This window comes from Ammospiza caudacuta, chromosome 21, assembly GCF_027887145.1.
Source record: "Ammospiza caudacuta isolate bAmmCau1 chromosome 21, bAmmCau1.pri, whole genome shotgun sequence".
Taxonomy (NCBI): domain Eukaryota; kingdom Metazoa; phylum Chordata; class Aves; order Passeriformes; family Passerellidae; genus Ammospiza; species Ammospiza caudacuta.
This window is the reverse complement of record NC_080613.1, coordinates 9701769-9717959: the sequence shown is the minus strand read 5'-3', so window position 1 is coordinate 9717959 and position 16191 is coordinate 9701769. Positions and strand designations below refer to the sequence as shown.

Here is a 16191-nt window from a genome sequence, read left to right as displayed (position 1 = left end):
TGCCTAAATGACAGCCCTAATAGCCAGGGGCAGATCAGTCACCCTGTTGTGTGTCTGAAGCCAAAATAGAGAAATTCTTTTCTGGTGTCAATTTTTTAATACTTTTATTTCCTTCCTATTGGTAATTGCTGACAGCAGCAGAACTGCAGTTGCACATGAGCAGATTTTATTATCTGCCATGGTTCAGCCTGAGTGAGAAGCGAGGGTCCTGTATATAAAATATAGAATTTACAGACAGTTAGAAAATCCTCATTATTTATCATTTCCACAGTTGAATTGTAACTAAAGACCTGCAAGCATCTTTGTTTCAAAGTGAGTGAGTTCATCTAGAATCTCCTTTTAAGTAGATTTTGCCTGTCCAGGCAGTCTGGAGATTTATTCTGCAAAGGTGTTGTGGGGCTGACATGAACAAGCTGCTGTACAGAGAGCTGGGAGGAAGGAATATGTTACCAGGATTAGTCTCCTTTCTTCTCATGGGTCCCCATTTTGTTATTTTATGCCTTTTTTTATTACCAAAACACCAGTTTAAAAATCTCAATCTATCTTATCGTCTAGTAAAAACATTTATAAATGTTTTTATCTGTCAGAAAAAGAAGTGGTTGTGGTTTTCTTCATGGCAGAGCAGTGTTCATTGTCAGGGTGGCTCAAGGGGCAGGGATTTAATTCAGTGGCATGTGCAAGGCAAAAGTGAAGTGTCAGGAGGCCATGCTGAGCTCATTGCCTAATTACTCACTTATTATCTGTGTGGAAGACCGAAAGCTTCTAAACAAGAGCTTGGGGAAGGTCTGGCTGACATCCTTTTCTCTTGGACCCTGTGATCTATTCCAGTTCAAGAAGGTGCAGTGACTGACAGGCCAGAGCACCTGGAGTCCAGGAGTTCCTGGCATCTCACTGCCTTCTTTCCATTTCTGACAGTGCTGGGATTCTTCCTTGGCATGTTCCAAATCTGAGCCAGGAATCCCAGAGCTCACCCCTGTGCTGTCAGGTCACTGTTAAAGGATTGCATTTCCAGGTGCAGGATGAATGAAGTCTCAGGAATTTCCCTGATATTGCTGACTCCATGATAACCTCTTTATTTTTTCTCTGCCACCTTGCCTGGATGCCTCCTACCTTCTTCAGATGGTTTGAGCAGAGAACACATCAAAAGGTGTAGGCATGTCTCTCATCAACTAAATCCCAGCAGTCAGGTTATCTGAAATCTTTTTCTTTCACTGGAAAGTGCCTTCAGGGGTTCTCATTGTGTACCCCAAAAGTACAGAGCAAAACAGCCCTTGAGTAAAAACAGCAGCAGCACCCCCATCCTGCTCCCTGAAGCACTCTGTGTTCACAATAACCCCCCTGCTTTGATCTCTTGCCAAGAATAACACAGACAGTCTATTCAAACATCTTTAATGACATGATACAATTAAAAATATCTAACGTGAAACTCAAAGAAATGAATATGAAGCTTAAGTCTGTTTCCACAGCCCTCTAAACTTGACTGACAGGTTCCAAACCTTCATTAATTGGTCTGAAAATGCATGAATACCCCAATATTATGGGGTGTGTGTGTCCTATATTATCAGTTGGGAGCACAAGGGACGAATAATCAGATTTGAAAGGATTTAGGTGCCATGGTAGCTTTAAAAATCCTGCAAGGCTCACCACTGCATCTGTGAGCATTTACATTTCTGTTTAAAGTGGTCTGAAAAGCCTTGGAGACACTCATCCCTGAGGCTCTTAACAGTCTGTGTGTTTTAAGGCTCTGAAGCAGTTGAGAAGAGAGCTCTAAATGCCTCAGTCAAAGGACAGTGCTTGTGAATTGATCCCTTTTCTTCACAGTAACTCAGAATTTGTACAGCACCTCATCTTTCAGATGTGCAGAACAGACCAGAGGAGCTGGAATGACTGCAGGTCCCAGGGGAATCCTGATTATTAGATCATAAAGTACCTCTGGTCATGGTGAAATATGAAAGTGACAATTAGGAAAGCGTCTGTTCCTGAGTCTGCTCTGGTCTGAAGGGCAGTGTCAGCTGAGACACTTCCAGAGTCAGCAAGAGAAGCAGGTCAGTGCAAATGAACAAACAGGTGAGCCTCAGCCCAGCATGAGCCCAGCTTTAGCAAATGTGAAATTAAATGTGTTCATTTGAGTCCTTGCTAAACAGTTTAAATTGGCAATTTAACCCTGTGTGGCCATGACTCAGCTGAGAGACAAAACCTCAGCTCTGTGTCTGTGCCCTTTGTTTCTCCTTTGATCCTCTGCACATTTTGTAGAGGCCAAGACTAAGAAGGGTTGGTTTTGAAGGATTCCTGGTCAGCAAGGAGCGTTCATTGGAAGGGACACATGGCCATCATCACTGACATGAAAGCACAGACAGATCAGGCAGAAGATATCTGGAAGCAGTTGGCTCTTACATTCTGACTGTGTTTTAATGCCCTTCCAGTCCTCACTAATGGCAATACTGCAGGTATCATCTCTCAAGAGGCCACAGAAGAGGACAGAGCACATTTTTCAGACACCACCTCTTCTGATTGGAGAGGATTATACAGCATTAGCTTCACAAGAGCTCAGGGCCTGCCTGCTCAGAGGCATCATTTCAGGTCTGACATGAGTAATCCCAGCTGTAGCCCAAGGAAGAGCCATGCAGGCTGTTCTTGTTTGGAGAATGAGTAGCTTGCCATCCACCAGGAATCCCAGACTTCCTGTGGAGCAGCTCCATTGTCTCAAAGTACAGCAGTGCAAGTACCAGCAAGTTGCTGGGAGCCCTGCAGGAAAATCACTTGCATCCTCCAGTGTGATTTGTGTCTGGACCCTGTTAACTGTGCTGTGACAAGTGCTGAGTCACAGAGAGCCATCAGTCATCGAACACGCTGCTGTTCCTGTGGCTGGAGCTGCTCTCCTTGGCCATCACTCGGTACGAGATGCGCAGGAAGGAGCCCACGAGCAGCACCACAAAGAGGATCAGGAGCAAGGACCAGACCCCCGGCTCAATGCCCTTGAGGAAGCTTGGGCTGTCCTGGGGGATGCTGCTGCTCAGGCTCAGCAGGTACCCAAGAGTCCAGGCAGATGATCTGTCACCCATCTGTTGAAATAAAAAGGAGAGGTCAGAAGAGAAGGAGGTGGCCTGGACCCCAGCTGTGTTTGTGTGCATGGCCCCAAGGCTTTGGATGTATTACCTGAGACTGATGCAAGGATTTGGCTTGCACTGAGGAGCTCTCCCACTCTGAGTGCCCTGAGAGCACCCACAGGCCTCAATGGCACTTCCACCCACACCTCTGCCCACAGGCATGGGCACTCCATGTCAGCTCTGGGCAGCCCCCTCTCTCCTGAGCTCTGCTGTAGAGGAGTGCTGTTCTCTGCTTACTGATGGGTTGTTGTAGTGGATCTCAAGTCTGCATTGTGGAGAGTTGTCTCTCTAGCCCTGGCTGAACCTCACACCTGTGAGGTTTAGGTTGCTTGTGTCTGTCTTTCCAGGCTGGGCTCCCTGGGGGTCCTGGACCTACCTCATTACCTTGCTTTTTCTGATGGCCATTACTTGGCCCTGCTCAGGGACCATGGCTGTGACTGTCAGTTGTGAAGAGGTCTGGGAACAAGCTTTCTTTTCTTTTGTGAAGGGAATGATCTGAATCAAATCCCACTGTCCTTAGGGCCTCCAGATCATGGAGCAATTTCAGACCTTATTAGAGATTAGGTTAGATTATTTGTTATTAGGAAGAAATTCTTCTCTGGGACAGTGATGAGGCCCTGGCACAGGGTGCCCAGAGAAGCTGTGGATCTCTGAAAGTGTCCAAGGCCAGGCTGGACATTGGGGCTAGGAGCAACCTGGGATAGTGGAAGGTGTCCCTGCCCATGGCAGGGGGTGGAATGGGAAGAGCTTTAAGTTTCCTTCCAGTCCAAAACCAGTCTAGGATTCTATGATTATAAGATATTTATCAACCCTCATGAGTATGAAAGTGGTTGCAAAAAGGTTGGGAAGCACCTTTTGGCTCAGGAAATGTTACCAGCAGCTTGTCCTTAGCATTAAGTGGAGATCAAGCTATACTTCCTTCCCTGTCAACAGAGGTTTCTAAAGATGGTGCTGATCCAGAGAAGATTTTTGACCCATGTGTTTTTCAGAGAGGAGAAGTGTCATCTCTGGTTCTTTGACACTGGTTTACCACAACTGTGAATCCATTTTACAAAACTGTCCTGCTGGAGAAGCCCAGCTGGTTAGGGCCTGTCAGTGTGGGAGCAGGCTGGCTGTGCTGGGAGCAGCCTCCTGGTCACTGGGAGCACTGGGCTGTAGGAACTGACCTTCTGGAATGCAGTCCAGGCAGGATGCTCAAAGTCAAGTGTGTATCCTCTTGTACTGAGATGGAGGATGAAGGCAGACACAGTGCAGTAATCAACAAGTGTATCCAGGCTTGCTTGGGACTCCTTAATCAGCTGGTGCCATTTCCAGAACAACAAAAAAAAAAGAAGATGGGGGAGAAAAATGAAAGAAGTAAATACTCAATAGCTGAATTTCAGGCCTGCTACAGCCTCTCCTTTCCTGTTCTAAAACTGACTGTGGGACTGGAGGAGGGGTTTGTGTCCTGTGCAGACTGAATCCACATTTCCTGCACTCACTGGGCTGTGGGGTAGAAATCCATGTCATCTGTTCCTTTGTTCCCATCTGACTAAGCCAGATCCAAGAGCAGCAGGACTGACAGCCAGGTTGCCCTGCTGGTGAATTGCTTGGTAGGATTGATTCCCTGCTCTCTAATTAGGCTGAGCTGATGCTGCAGCCTTTCTCCCACTGGAACATTGGGATCTTACTCCTCCTTCCAGAAGAGAATGCTTTAGGGGATTGCTTATGGCTCATTAACAAACCCTGGAGAAAGTGCCCCATTTGAATGTTACTGTGGATGCTCCATCAGTGTAAATGCGAATGAGGGTGACCTCATAACCACCAACTCAGGGAAAGAAGTGACAAACTCCTTCTGGCTTGGGCTCCATGAGCCCAGGTGAAATGGGAGCAACCCTGGAATCTGAGTGGATGTGTCTCCTGCACTTAAGGACAGAAGGATAACAGAAAGACCAAGGCGATGTGCAGGAGTGAGTAGACAACCTTCATGTTTACTCCTTAAAATACTGTAAAAGGTATTTGTGGTTTTTCCTTTTGTGAGGTCCAGGTGTTACCAGCAGCAGCTGGGATTTGAGAGGAAGGAAAATAAGTGGAGACTGTTTCTTCAAAGTAAAAACAAACAAACAAAAAAACTAAAGAAAAGCTTCACAAAAAAACAAAACACAAAAAATCCAGACAAATCCAAATTTTTCCCTGAGGGAGCCAGTAAGTTACAGCTCTGTCAGTCTGAGCCCTGAGGGCTTTTGCAGCAAACTGTTCCTTGCTTCCCCCCATCCCTGCACACTGAGTTACTCCACAGTTACCTCTTTGACAGACATCCCACACAGCCTCTGGACAGCCTGGCCCAAGTCAGCAGAAGGTGCAGTTCCTCTCAGGAAGTCCATGGCCTCAGAAACCACCTACAAGAGCAGCAGAAATAATAATCAGTGGGACTGCCCTGTGTCCTTGCCCTGCACACCAGAAAGTGCCCCTAGGGAAGTGAGGGGCAGTGGCGGAGCATTGCCAGGGTGCCCTTGGGGTGCAGGGTTGGTTCCAGTGCCTTGGAAGGGCTCAAGGGACATGAGCAGAGCTGGTGCTGTCTGGAGATGGAGACAGCTCTGTTCCCAGTGTGCATCCAGCAGCACTCCTGGGCCTGCCTGGATAAGTAGACTGGTCATAGAATCAAAAAATCATTGGTTGCAGGAGATGTCTAAAATCAAGTTCAGCCATTAACCCAGCACTGCCAAACCCACCACTAAACAATGTCCCCAGGTCCCACATCCTACACAGCTTTTAAATCCCTCCAGGGATGGTGATTCCACCACTGCCCTGGGTAGTCCATGCCAGGGCTTGACAACCCTTTTGGTGAAAGAATTTTCCCTAATATCCAATCTAAACTTCTAGCACAGCCTGAGGCCGTTCCCTCTCCTCCTGTCCCTGTTCCCTGGGAGCACAGCCTGACCCCCGGCTGTCCCCTCCTGTCAGGAGCTGTGCAGAGCCACAAGGGCCCCCTGAGCCTCCTTTGCTCCAGGCTCAGCCCCTGCCCAGCTCCCTCAGCCTCTCCTGGGACTCCAGACCTTTCCCTGGACATGCTCCAGCCCCTCAATGTCCCTCTTGCAGCAAGGGGCCCAAAACTGAGCACAATATCCATGGTGCAACCTCACCAGTGCTGAGGACTGGGAGATGATCCCAATGCTCCTCGGTACCATGTCCATGGCAGACTCAGGAGCAGGGAGCTGGGGAAATTTCCCGTTACCCTCCCTGGAAATGCCCTCAGCTTGTCCTAGGATCTTGAGCTACTCCTGGCTTAACAATCCAATGACTTTGGCCACTAAGTCTAAGTTCTCAGGCAGAAAGGTGCTTGTGGTGCAGCATGACCAGTTTGTAAGAGAGGGGCAGAAGATCTCCAGTTTTACCACAGACCTGGTGTGGGAAGAGCTGCTCAGCATACACTCCTGGCTGTCCCATCCCTGCTGGCTCCTGCTCAGCACTCAGCTCCTGGCTGTCCCATCCCTGCTGGCTTCTGCTCAGCACTCAGCCCCTGGCTGTCCCATCCCTGCTGGCTCCTGCTCAGCACTCACTCCTGACTGTCCCATCCCTGCTGGCTCCATGGAGCCCTAGAGTTGGTCTCAGCAGCAGACATTGAAGACACACAGATGGAAAAAGCTTCCCCCCAGTCCCTGTGGGAAGCCAGTGGTCCATGTTTGAACAACTGTGTGGCAGTGAGGAGGAAAGGGTAGAAGTGTCATGGTCTGGATGTTCCCACTGTATTGATTAATGGTCAAACTGGTCCCATTTCATGGGTTCGTCATGCCAGTTGCTTACCCCAGTGTAAATGAGAACTCACCAGAAGCCTGCTCTGAAGGGGCTTGAGGCCACTGCTGAAGAAGCTGCAGGAGGAGGAAGAGTTGAGCAGGCTTTGCATGAGGTTCATGCAGGCTGTGGGGTTGCTGGAGCCCGTGATGTTGAAGACCTCCTTGGGGCCAGGGATGTCCTGTGTGTCACCACTGGCACCACAAGGCCCAGCATGCACCGACTGCCACTGCACCTCCTGGGAGTAGGTGAGGGGCCAGCAGGGATTGGACACGGTTTTAGCACCTCTCTGATCCTGGAGGCAGAATAAAACAAGGAGCAAGAGAGGACATTGGCATCCAGGTCTTCACACAGGAAGACAGAATGTAACTTGGTTAGGAACAGCCTTCCCCAAGCACCACAGCACTGAGATCAAGCAGGGAGGCTGTGAAAGCTTTGCCAAATCTTATGGCAAATCTTGAGTCAACCACAAGGCCCAGGCAGGTCCCAGCTGGGCTCAGGGTCAGTGACTGGAGCTGCTGAGAGGTGATGAGTCCCAGCCTGACCACCCTCCCTTAGAGCACAAATACAATTCCATGCATCCTGTGCTCTTTCCAGTTGCAAGAAGGAGGCTGTTCTGATCTGCCTTCCAGATGGTTCAGCCCCACAAGAATCAGTGGTTCTTATCTCTAGTAATTTAGCCCTATAACTGTGGTGAAATTGGTGTCCAATGTGTGATATTCAGGTCTCAAATAAGGGCAAGTCGTGTTTACAAGGAAAAAAGTGAATGGGCAGGGAGCAGTTAATTCCTGAAAAAAAATCATTTTGATGAGGACTATGGTGATTCTTGAGTTTGTACTATTTTATACTACTCTTTTCCTCCCTCCCCATTCCCCAAGTGAAATAAAGTTTGGAAGAACCAAAACACTGGCATGTTTTCAAAATGAAATACTGCTCTTTTAAAGATGCTTCAGGGTTAAAGTCAGCAAAGGAAATACCCCAAATGGAAGGTCCCAGTTGGGTGTTTCCATTCTAGGATGGAGGAGCAGTTCCTGGGAGCCAAGGCAAGCCTTGCCTCTCCTCACCCTGAAGGTGATGTTGACACCTCTGAAGAGCAATTTTTTGCTTGTGTGTGTTAAGTAGGAGCCAAACAGAACCTGTAAGGAGGAAACCCTTGAACTGGTCCCTGTGTGTCTGCTTTACAAATGCACTGGGGTTTTCCAATATATGTAAACAGCCTCTGCTAAAGAGGAATTGACTTTAAAGTGATCGACACTTTACCCACACTTTGTGCAGCTGCCATTTTGTGGTGTTGTGCCCCTGAGCAGGCACTGGATGAGCAGAGAGAGCAGACACTCACACTCACCTGGATGAGCAGAGAGAGCAGACACTCATACTCACACTTACCCTCCCACTCACCCTCACTTGGAGGAGCACAGACAGCAGACACACTCACACTCCCATTCACCTGGATGAGCAGACACTCACCCTCCCCCTCACCTGCAGGAGCACAGACAGCAGACACACACTCACACTCACCTGGAGGAGCACAGACAGCAGACACACTCACACTCCCATTCACCTGGATGAGCAGACACTCACCCTCCCCCTCACCTGCAGGAGCACAGACAGCAGACACACACTCACACTCACACTCACCTGGAGGAGCACAGACAGCAGGCACTCACACTCATTCTCACACTCACCTGGAGGAGAACATACAGCAGACACTCACACTCCCCCTCACCTGGATGAGCAGACCCTCACACTCCCCCTCACCTGCAGGAGCACAGACAGCAGACACACACTCACACTCACACTCACCTGGAGGAGCACAGACAGCAGGCACTCACACTCATTCTCACATTCACACTCAGCTGGATGAGTAGACACTCCCCCTCACACTCCCCCTCACCTGCAGAGGCACAGGCAGCAGACACTCACACTCACTCTCACACTCACACTCCCACTCACACTCACCTGCAGGAGCACAGTCACCAGACACTCACTCTCACACTCACATTCACACTCACCTGCAGTAGCACGGTCACCAGACACACTCACACTCACTCTCACACTCACACTCACCTGCAGTAGCACGGTCACCAGACACTCACTCTCACACTCACACTCACGTGCAGTAGCACGGTCACCAGACACACTCACTCTCACACTCACACTCACCTGCAGTAGCACGGTCACCAGACACACTCACACTCACTCTCACACTCACACTCACACTCACCTGCACTAGCACGGTCACCAGACACACTCACACTCACACTCACTCTCACACTCACACTCACCTGCAGTAGCACGGTCACCAGGCTGCTGCGGAGCCGCTCGGTGCCGTGGCAGGGGCAGTGCCGGGTGTGCACCCTGTGTGTGTGCCCGTAGAGCTGCAGCCTCACTGCCTCCTCTGGGTTCTGCTGCTCCTCTGGCAGCTCGGATGTGAGCTGTGCTGAGCTTCTTCCCACGGCCAGGACTCCTGCCATGCCCTTCCTGGAGGGGACCAACTGGCCTTGCCAGTCATACTGACCCAAAAAGAACCAGAGAGGTCAATCCTTGAGACTCCTGCATCTCAGTCACAGCCAGTGCCACCATTATTGCACACAGAGGGAAAGCAGCTCCATGGTGCCCACAGCCCACCTCTTTTTTGCCCACAGGACAAGGATGCTGAAGCAGTGGCTTTGGAGGGAACAGAGGAGCCAGTGTACAGAGCCCTCCCACAGCCTGTGGGGACAAACAGGGCTGCCCAGGCTGGCTGGCTGCACTGGCACTGGTCCCAGCAGGCAGGAGAAGGTGGAGAGGGTGGTGGGGAGTGACAGGGACGTTTCCAAGAGGGCAGATATGGGTTTCAAGTGCTGCCCTGATACTAAAGTGATCTTTCTGTCAGAGGAACCCTGTGGCATCATCTCCTGCAGTCCTGCAGAACTGACTTTGGCAATGCTGAAGTTCACAGCACGGGCAGGAGAGTTTAATGGGGTAAACACTCTGTGCCTGGCTGGAGGAGGTCTGACCATCCCCTAACCAGAGTGTGCTTGCTGCTGGTTATCAGAGCTGCTTTTCATATCCCTGATGAGGAATAACTCAGTCTAACCCACCTTTCTCTCATCCTCTGAGTTCTCTTTGAGATCCTTTGGCTTGAGAAGTGATGGGTGAAACAAGAAAACTGAAATTATTTTCTTTTTGTTTAGCAACTGCCTTCTAAATACAGAGCAGGCCTCCCTGGTGTCTCACTCTGAGAGAGGCTTTTCTTTGGCAGCAACAGAATCTGCTTCTCTACCATCCACAAGACTCCCCATGGGACAGCTGGACTCCAGTGGGAATCCCACAGCACAAACAGCAGCTCCTGTTTGACAGAGGCACTGAGCTGCAGCTGCAGTGGAATTCTTGGTGATGTCCCATGGCCAGGCTGTGTAAGGTCATCCAAGTGAGCATCCTGGATGTGCTGGCCAGAAAGCCCCAGGTCTGATGGGACAACTATCATGGATAGTTCATGGAAGGATGCATGGATAGTTCATGGAAGGCCAGAGCAGAGATTTGGTTCTTCAGCCTAGTTATTATCATGGAATCACAGAATGGTTTGGGGTGGGAGGAATACTAAAGCCCATCTCATTCCAACCCCCTGCCGTGGGCAGGGACACCTCCCACTGTCCCAGGCTGCTCCAAGCCCTGTCCAACCTGGCCTTGGACACTTTCAGGGCTGGGGGTATGGGGCAGCCACAGCTGCTCTGGGCACCCTGTGCCAGGGCCTCACCTCAACCAGCTGGTGCTGGATCTAAGCTGCCTCCTCTGAAAGGCAGTGGGAGTTGTGCTGAAGCATTGTTTTAAGTACAGGGGTTTACCCATCCCACCACTTGTCTCTGTTGCTCTCTCTGCTCAGCCCAGCCCTGTGTGCCCCAGGGAGAATCATCCTTTACCTTGAAGAAGTTCTCCAGGACGTAGTTAGCAGCAACCCAATTGAATGCTTCTTCCTCTGGGCTGGACAGGATTTGTGCCCCTTGAAAGCTGAAGGGGGATGACTTCAGGGTGCCAGTCAGAGCTGCAAGGAGACTGGCAGAGAGGATGGGGTGGGTGAGGCTAAACACAAAAGAAAAAGAAAGCACATTTGATGTTACAGGACCCTGCCAGGAGCTGCCTGCAGTGGGGCCACACTGCAGGGCTTCTGCTGTGTTCCCTACTTTGGGAGTAGCCCCAAAACCACAGTGACAATCCCACTCCTGCTGCTGCTTCCCTCTCCCCTCACATGGCACTGGGGGCAAGAGCAGCAGAGGGATGGTTTGAACAATTGTGCCAACATTTAAGAATTTAGGACCTCAGTACCCTCTGTCACTGAGGAAATCCTCTGGCCCTATCCCAGTGGCCTGGTCCCATCCAGACCTCACTTTTCCCTAGTGTCTAAAAGGAGATAAATGTCCCAGTGATGCGACTGAGAAGAGGGTGCACAAGAGTGTGGGATAAGGGGAACCTTCCCACCACCATTTCCAGTGTGCTGACAAGAAACACTCCTGCAAGCCCGCGTGGGCTGTCACACAAACTGAAACCACGTGAGCTTCCAGACTGATGGGTGTTTTCCCAATCACTAATTGTGAAAGTGTAATTGTGAAGGAGACACTGCCAGCCTGGCAGCAGTTGCAGGACTGTCATCTTCATGGCTGCCTGGGGCAGCACATGGAGACACAGCCCTGCCATGCTCCTCTCCTCAGGGCCTGAGGAAGGTTTACCTGGCTAGCACATTAGGGGTGGCTCAGCCTGCAGAGCAGCTGTTACAGGATGATCCTGTGATGTGTGCTGATCTCTGGGTGTGCATTTGCAACATTCACTCACTTCAGCTGCCTCATGCTGGCAGTGGCTCCCAGGTACAGGGGGGTTTGGCTGTGCTGCTCTGCTGGGATCTCGTTCTGGGCCCAGTTCAAACATGGCTCCAAGCTCTTCCCAGCTTTCTGAGGAGAATCTGAGTAGCTGGAGATTCCTGGACCTGAGGACCATGGAACAGAATGGAATTTCAAGGAAAGTTATGGGAGAACTGTGAGAGCTGGTACCCCAGAGATTGCTGTCCTAGGACATGGTTAAGACAGAACCTGTCACAGGTGGAATGAAGGAGGTCTTCTGTCATAGACATCTTTTATGAAAAATCCTTTCCTCAGGATTTTTCCTCCTGAGAAGCTGAGAAGCCTCAGGAACAAAATGTAAACAATGGTTATCTGCTGCTGTGGAATGCAACAGGTGTATCTGTGATTGGTCTCATGTGGTTGTTTCTAATTAATGGCCAATCACACTCTGCTGGCTTGGACAGAGAGTGTGAGACAGAGCCTTTGTTATCATTCTTTCCTATTCTATTCTTAACTAGCCTTCTGAGGAAATCCTTTCTTCTATTTTTTAGTATAGTTTTAACGTAATATATATAATAAAATATATAATAAAATAAATCAGCCTTCTGAAACATGGAGTCAGATCCTCGTCTCTTCCCTCATCCTTGGACGCCTGTGAACACCATTACAGTCTTCCAGGTATCCATCCTGCTAAAATATGGAAGTGAGACCAAAATGTGCATAGAAATCGCAAATTACACTAAGACTACCCTAGCTCTGCAGCTGAGACATCTATACCAGCCACATGACTGCTGCAACAGCTGAGGCTGTCTCAGCCCACAGAGGAAGAAGTGTGGCTTCAGTTGCTATAGAAATAAGCAAAGGACACAGAGGCTGATGTGTCACCTCTGTCCCCCAGCCACTGAGCCCTGCTGGCAAGCAAGACACCCCTGCCCTAGAGGAAGCCAGGGCTTTGCAGAGGGAAACTGTGTGCCAGCCTTGACTCATTTTTCCAGCAAGTCAATGGGGTCTTAAATGTTGGTTTTGAAGGAGAATTTCCCTTCCCCACCCTCCTGACTCCCTCAGCAGGTGCTTTGCTCTCTGTGGCTGTGCTGCCATGCAGGCAGGGCCACTCACACCTGGGCTCCAGCCCTGCCTGGGCCTCTTGTGCTGCTGCTGGCAGCAAACAGAGCTGCTGCTTAACCCAGCCACTGAATGAGGGACATGAACAAGGCTTCAGGGAGCCCTTCTTGCATCTTCTGTGGGTGATTTGTGCTGTTTACAGCCTGCAAGGGCACAAACCCTGCTCCCTGCTTGCTGTGCAGCTGCCCTCCCACAGCACACTGCTGCTGAGGGCTCAGTCCTTCCCAGCATCCCACTACAACCAGGCTTTAACATCAAAGCAAGATTAGGAGATAGGGAAGGAAAACCCCATGCATTAATCCATGAAACCCTCTCAGCTGGCATTGGCAGGGCCAAACTGATCCAAATTTGTGAGGAAAACCCCCAAATTCTCTGAAATGGGACACCTGGAGGCAAGCTGAATTCATGCTTGTGCTGTCAAGTGCCATATGGGGGATTGGAGTCTTTTCAGCTCTGTTGTCCTGGAGCTACCCCACTCACTGCCCAGGGCACAGCCAGGAGGAGGCAGAAGATACCAGGAGTCACCCTGCAGTCAGATTTGTCTCCATTGCTGTTCACTGCCTCTCCTGGGTGAGAAGCTCCAGCAACCTTGGCTCTACCACATCCCCTCTGCCTCTCTCCATGCTTCCCTGCCCGCAGCAGCCCCCAAATCCTCACACTGCTACTGTCAAGTGCCTGATGCCCAGCTGTGTGTGGCTAAATCTGCCCAGTGGAGAAGAGCCATGCTGAAAAGAAGCAACTTGTGCTCCACCATTTCTGTGCACAGCTGGGTGGTGCAGGAGCCAAGGAATTTATGGCACTGGTTCATGCACAGGTCTCTGTTTTTGCATCCATTCCATGGCAGTCTCACAGGCCACTGAGCAGGAAATGGGCACCTTACCTTGCACAGGACAGGAACTGCATCCTCTGATCACGCCGGTCTTGTTTGCCTTGGTGGTTGTCCACTGGTAGATGAAGAGGATGGTGCGGGATGGGCCAGCGTCCAGAACAATGCCATACTGGAAAAACCCCAGAACATTCCACTGAAAAACACTACTGAATGCATGCTGATTGATATTGTAGGGTTACCCAGCATATACAGGTATTCTGGGTGGCCCCTGGGTCTGCACTGCAGTGTTTGAGTTTGCTTGTTAACATTCAAAGAGCAGGCAAAGCCAGAAGATGATGAAGATTTGCAGGGAACCATCTGCATTTCTGAATATATATGAGGAACAGCAGGAGTGGAGAAACGCCCAGAAATACATCAGCCCTACAGTGGCATGTGCTGGAGCTGCTCCTGAAACCAGGCAGAGGGCTTCCCCTGAGAGCTGAGCCACCTGGAGCTCAGGAAAAACAGGTCCTAAAGCAGTGGGAGATGGCACTGTACGAGTTCTCCACGGATTCTGGGACTCAAACTGCTGCTGATTGGTTTGCTCAGGCTTTTGTGCAGGGATTGGAGAGCTGCAGCTCACTTGTCCCAAGGAGCCCTGCGTCTCTTCGATGTCCCACTGCAGTGATGGTGTGACACAGGCTGGGTTTGCCCTGATGTGTGCAGAGCTGTGGGAGCTGCAGCAACCAGCACAGACACTGTACTGCACAGCAGCCCTCAGAGACAGAGATGATGTCTTGGCAGGAAGGGCAGCAGCAGTGGACATGAGCAGCTCAGCTCCTTGTCCCCTCACAGCTCTCTGTCATTGTCCTCAATGTTTGTCTGTTTGCTGCTGACCCAGCCTTGCTGCTCCCAGTATATGAGGATGAGCAAGCGGAGGCCACTGGACTACCCTGCAGCACACCTCTGCATGTCCCCACCCCCAAAATAGCCCCAGGGGCAGCCTGGGGCTCCTCTGCTCCTATTACATGACCCCAGTTTGGGATATCTCCTACCCAGGCAGGAAGGAAACCCATGAGCTGCATGGCAGTGTGTGGTCGAAGCTGGATCTCACCCACAAACAGAGCTGGGACTGAGTGGGAGGAGAAACCTCCTGAGAGGTTGATGTTAATGCCACCAGAAGGGTTTCAGCAGCAGACTGAGCTGGCTGCAGGCTCTCAGTGAGGCTGGCTGCCTGCTGCCCTCCTGGAGCTCCCAGTTGCACCAGTCTAGGCACCCAGGCCAGGGGCTGGGGCTGGGCAGGAGCAGCAATGCGGAAGGGAAGGAGCTGGAGCTCCCTGCCCGAGCCTGCTGGCACCCTCCCACACCAGTGACAGCTCGGCTTTCTAGCAGGGACATGTTGGCTGCTGCAGAAGAGGAAGAAAGGAATGGCATTGGTGGAGAAATATGGATTGATTTTTTTTTTCCTCCTTCAGAAAATTAGAGGTTGCTGCTGGGAGCGCAAGGGAGAAGGGGAGGGATCACCATCACCACATTTATGTCCAGCTCAACAGCAGGAAAGGGCACAGAACAAGGAGAAATAGGGGGGGTTTAGCCCAGTTTTGTTTCTGAGAGGAACATGGAGGAGGGGTGCTATCTCTAAACACACAGGATAGCCTCCTTCTGTTGGGTTAAACCATGTGTGCCACTGAGCTCACCTCAGCAATGGAGCATCAAGAGACAGAGCAGGTGGGCATTAAACCCCCCAGACCTGACCCTGCTGTGAGGAGCACGCTGGCTCTTTGGTTGAAATCAAGACAGGACCAAAGAGAAGAAGGCATGAAAGCCCATTTGTTTTTAGGACAGAAGCAGCAGTTCAGGGGCACATTCCTACTGACTTTGGAGAGGGACCTAGCACTTCCCTGCACTGACACCACTGGTTGTTTGTTGCTCTGGGGCAGCTCCTGCCATGGGCTGCCTCCCCTCAGCCTGCCCTGAACATCCCCACTGATCCATGGACCATATCCAGCCTGTATTCCCTGACCAAAGTGCTGGGCTTGTTTCTGGTTTGAAAACCTACAGCATGTTAAAAGATGCCAACCTGTCCTGACAGTGTTGTCCCAGTTCCCTCCTCAGTTTGTAAGCAGCTCAATAATAAAATAATGCCCAAAGCAACAAATCAGCCCAGCTTAGCTGCCTGTCTCCCCCTGGACAGCCTTACCTTGGTCCTGAGTGGGGCCATGGGCACATCTTTGGTGGAGACACAGAGCAGCACGATGCCCGTCAGCCCCGCCACGATCACCAGCCAGGGGGGCAGCAGCTCTCGCCAGGACATGAAGGGAGCTGCTCTCTCCTCTCCCCACAGAGGAACCAAACCGGCTGCTTGTACAGCCTTTAAAAAGAGCAGAAAGGCGTGGCCGGGGCCAGGCTCTGAGTTCAGCCCAGCCCCAAGCCATAGGGACCGCAGGGAGCGTGGGCCTGGCTGTGATGTGTCAGGCTGCTCTGCTTTCCCTTCCATCCCTGCTGCCCAGAAATAACAGGAGGGCTCCGTGCCCGGCCCGTGCAACGGCACCGCTGCAACCTCGAAACT

The 16191-nt window shown here is 51.0% G+C and overlaps 1 protein-coding gene across 1 annotated transcript; it reads right to left on the bottom strand.

Moving 5' to 3' along the window:
- Positions 1 to 2834: 2834 nt before the first annotated feature.
- Positions 2835 to 15952, bottom strand: LOC131566978 (ectonucleoside triphosphate diphosphohydrolase 2-like). The gene is made up of 9 exons (XM_058818449.1): positions 15823 to 15952; positions 13695 to 13812; positions 11688 to 11838; positions 10781 to 10940; positions 9164 to 9391; positions 6913 to 7173; positions 5390 to 5485; positions 4274 to 4405; positions 2835 to 3062 (listed from the first exon to the last, which is right to left on the bottom strand). The coding sequence occupies exons 1-9, from the start codon at positions 15934 to 15936 to the stop codon at positions 2835 to 2837; spliced, it is 1488 nt and encodes a 495-aa protein (XP_058674432.1). The 5' UTR covers positions 15937 to 15952.
- Between the last annotated feature and the right edge of the window lie 239 nt (positions 15953 to 16191).